Source organism: Gracilinanus agilis, chromosome 5 (assembly GCF_016433145.1).
Source record: "Gracilinanus agilis isolate LMUSP501 chromosome 5, AgileGrace, whole genome shotgun sequence".
NCBI classification, from domain to species: Eukaryota; Metazoa; Chordata; class Mammalia; order Didelphimorphia; family Didelphidae; genus Gracilinanus; species Gracilinanus agilis.
The window spans coordinates 293,152,740-293,156,111 of record NC_058134.1 but is presented as its reverse complement, the minus strand read 5'-3'; the positions used below and the strand labels follow the sequence as shown (position 1 = coordinate 293,156,111).

At 49.4% G+C, this 3,372-nt stretch overlaps 1 protein-coding gene across 1 annotated transcript in view; it reads left to right on the top strand.

The window, feature by feature from the left end:
* Nucleotides 1–788: 788 nt before the first annotated feature.
* Nucleotides 789–3,372, top strand: part of KCNH3 (potassium voltage-gated channel subfamily H member 3) — a 36,646-nt gene continuing 34,062 nt past the window's right edge. Inside the window, exons 1-2 of the mRNA XM_044678317.1 lie at nt 789–1,014; nt 1,885–2,019. Of these exons, the coding sequence (XP_044534252.1) occupies nt 885–1,014; nt 1,885–2,019 (265 nt within the window). The 5' untranslated portion in view covers nt 789–884. The remainder of the gene's footprint in view (nt 1,015–1,884; nt 2,020–3,372) is intronic.

Sequence of the window (3,372 nt, the reverse complement as noted above, 5' to 3'; positions counted from 1 at the left end):
TAGGCTTGGATCGAGCTCTGGGAGGCATCTGCTTAGAGATGTGAGCTGATGAGGTCACCAGATCACCCAGAGTGTATGCCCAAGGGGCAGAACAGGATGGAGGGAAGGAAGACCAAAATCGAGGCCACACAGTAAAACCTGCACACACTCCCAACGCATCCAGCAGGCCAGACACTGCAGGACCCTCACACATATCGAGATAGACATCCAGACACTGTCTAGGATACACAGATACACGCAAGAACCTTCAAAAAACAGCAGTAGAGGATACATTGCTGAGTTGCCGGGAGTGAGAGGCACATTTATTCCAGAGCTATTGACCTAAAGACCCAGAATTCAAAGAGAAGAGCCCTTGTAAACGGAATCATTCGCTCACACCTTTACTCTCTGGCTCTGGAGGCAAAAGTAGTCCTTCACTCTCCAGGGGAGAACTGTCCTACCCTGGGAGTACAGGAGGAATATACTTGGCAAGGCTGGACACTGGGCATGTAAGGGAAGGGAAAGCCTCAGCCTCCCTATAGAGTTGGGAATCCAGACTCCTTTGTGTCTCCTTCAAGATTGTCCGCCCTCTTCCCCTTCCCTAGGGCTTCTCGAAGTAAGCCAAAGCCAACCCATAGAAAGAGGGTGGAGATGGAAATTGGTTGGACTAGGGGGATTCTCATCCCCTCTCAAATCAAGCAGGCTCACATCTACATATTTCCCTCTCCCTCCCTTCCTCCCTCCCTTCCCAGGCCACATACAGAGTTCTTTCTTGCAGACAGACTGTAACTTCTCTTGCAGACAGTAACTTCGTGCTGGGCAATGCCCAGGTTCGGGGATCTTTCCCTGTGGTTTACTGCTCTGATGGCTTCTGTGACCTCACTGGCTTTTCTCGGGCTGAGGTCATGCAGAGAGGCTGTGCCTGCTCCTTTCTCTATGGTCCTGACACTAGTGACCTTGTCCGTCAGCAGATCCGCAAGGCCTTAGATGAACACAAGGAGTTTAAGGCTGAGCTGATTCTATACAGAAAGAGTGGTAAGCCAGGAATGAGCCCACCCCCACCCCTACCCGCTAGCCAAAGGCTTCTGGGCCCAGCTAACCTCACCCTTTCCTCCTCTTCCTCCCTCCGTCCCTTCTTTTCCCTGTCATATCTATGCCTCCTCCATGCATTACCCTTCACCTACCTCCCCATCCCTTTCCATTATGAACACACTCTCCACCTTCCATGGCTCTACTTTTAAAAAAAGGATTAACTCAGTGAACAAACTGAAGTTCTTTTCCCCTTTTACATTCTGTTTTGATCTTGCCTCCTCTGTCAACCCTATCCATGCCTTTGTTTCTTGGGGTTCCCATTCAACCTGCTCTCCATGCATTGTCTTCCCTTCTGCTTCATGGAAGAAGGATAACTGGATCCTCGAACCCTCCTGGGGATCCTTCTGTCTCCTCTTGAGAAGGAGGGGCCTGGAGCCCACTGCCCCCTTCCTCATGGCTAAACTTCACCCTGACAGGAAGTTCTTTCTGCCATCTAAGATATCCAAGGCTATGCACCCCAAAAGAATTCTCTTTTGCATTTGTGTGCACACACATCCACACACACAGTGCCAGAGAGTCTGCCTCTGTCTCTCTGGGACCCACTATGTCAGACTTCTATTACAGCCCCTTTGGGCCAGTCCTCAATTCGGACAAACATTGGGTAAGTCTATCTCTTCATATGATAACCCTTCATGATATAGACAAAGCTGGTGACTAAGTCACCCGTGTCCTTCCCTTTTCCAGCCTGAATCATTTCCCCTCCCCTCTCCCGTCCTCCCCCTTCTCCTCTCAGAGGCATATTTTCCTAGGGGGAGGGCAGAATCTCTTAGGAGCAGAGCCAACAGGAGCTAGAGTAGCTATCCTTGTGCCTAGGTCTGCCTTTCTGGTGCCTCTTGGACGTAGTTCCCATCAAGAATGAGAAAGGTGAGGTGGCCCTCTTTTTGGTCTCTCACAAGGACATCAGTGACTCCAAGAACCGCGGGGGACTAGACAACTGGAAGGAGGGAGGTGAGGATGGGTGATGAATCTACCCAGAAGTCATCTATCATACACCTCCTATGGGGGGGGGGGGGGGAAGAGAACACAAAGCTTTGGGATTGGAGCTAGGCATCTCCAAAGATAATGAAATCAGTGAAACCTGACCCTCAGGGAAATTCCATTCTTCCAGCGGGGCTGGTGTGACTAAAGGGGCCTGGGAATTCTGATAGGATCAAGGAATATCCACACCAAGCCTCTCCTTCCCAAGTGGGCCTTCAGGTAGTCCTGGCCCCCAAGTCACCTAGCTGTCTTCCAGTACCACATTCAACCTCAAAAAATCTTTTGTCTTCTCAATGTTGCCAAAAGCAGGGTGCATTGTTTCACAAGGCAAAATAGCAGCCACAATAACAGCAGCAGCAGCCCACCCCTAAGAGCCTACAAATACTGGAGCTCTATAGAGAGTATAGGTTTATGAAGCAAAGTCAACTAAATGTAATCACAGAGTGGGCTTGGTTGGCACAGCTTTTGGTACACTCATCTCCAGTTCCTTCTCCTCCTCCTTACTTCCACTCTGTCTAAAGAACGCTGCCTCCAAATCCCTTTGTTCATTCAGAAACTCTCAATCTCTGTCTCTCTGTCTCTCTGTCTCTCTCTCTCTCACTGTCTGTCTGTCTTTCTCTCCTTCCCTCCCTTCCATACTTGGTCGCTGTCCCCTTTTCCAGAAGAGACTGTGTGGTATATATATATAAATGTATATGTTATATATGTAGTATATGTATCTATATGAATTTGTATATAGCCCACTCCCTCTCTCCTTCTTTCTCTCTTTCTCTCCTTCCCTTTCTTACTCTCTCACTGGGGAAAAGGACAAGCAAAACAGTTCCTGTACTTGGGAGCTGTCCCCTTATCTAGAAGAATCTGTGTGTGTGTGTGTGTGTGTGTGTGTGTGTGTGCACGCGCATGCATAAATAAATATACCCCTCTCTCCTTTCCTCCTTCCCCTCCTCTCTCCCTTGTCTCTCTCTCCTTCCTTACCTCTCCCCCCTTCTACTCTATTTCTCCCTCCCTTCCCTGTCCCTCCCTTTCTCTTCCTCCCCTTCTTCTCTCTCCCTCCCTCTTTCCATTTCCCTTTTCCTTTTCCTTTCTCCTTCCTTCTCTCCCCTCTCCCCCTTCTCTCTCTCCATTACTCTTCCTCTCTCCTTCCCCTCTCCATCTCTCTCCTTCCTCTTTCCCTTTCTCTTCCCTCCCCTCTGTCTCTGTGTCTGTCAGTCAGTCTGTCTGTCTGTCTGTCTCTTTCTCTCTCTCTCTCTCTCTCTCTCTCTCTCTCTCTCTCTCTCACACACACACACACACACACACACACACACACACACACACACACAC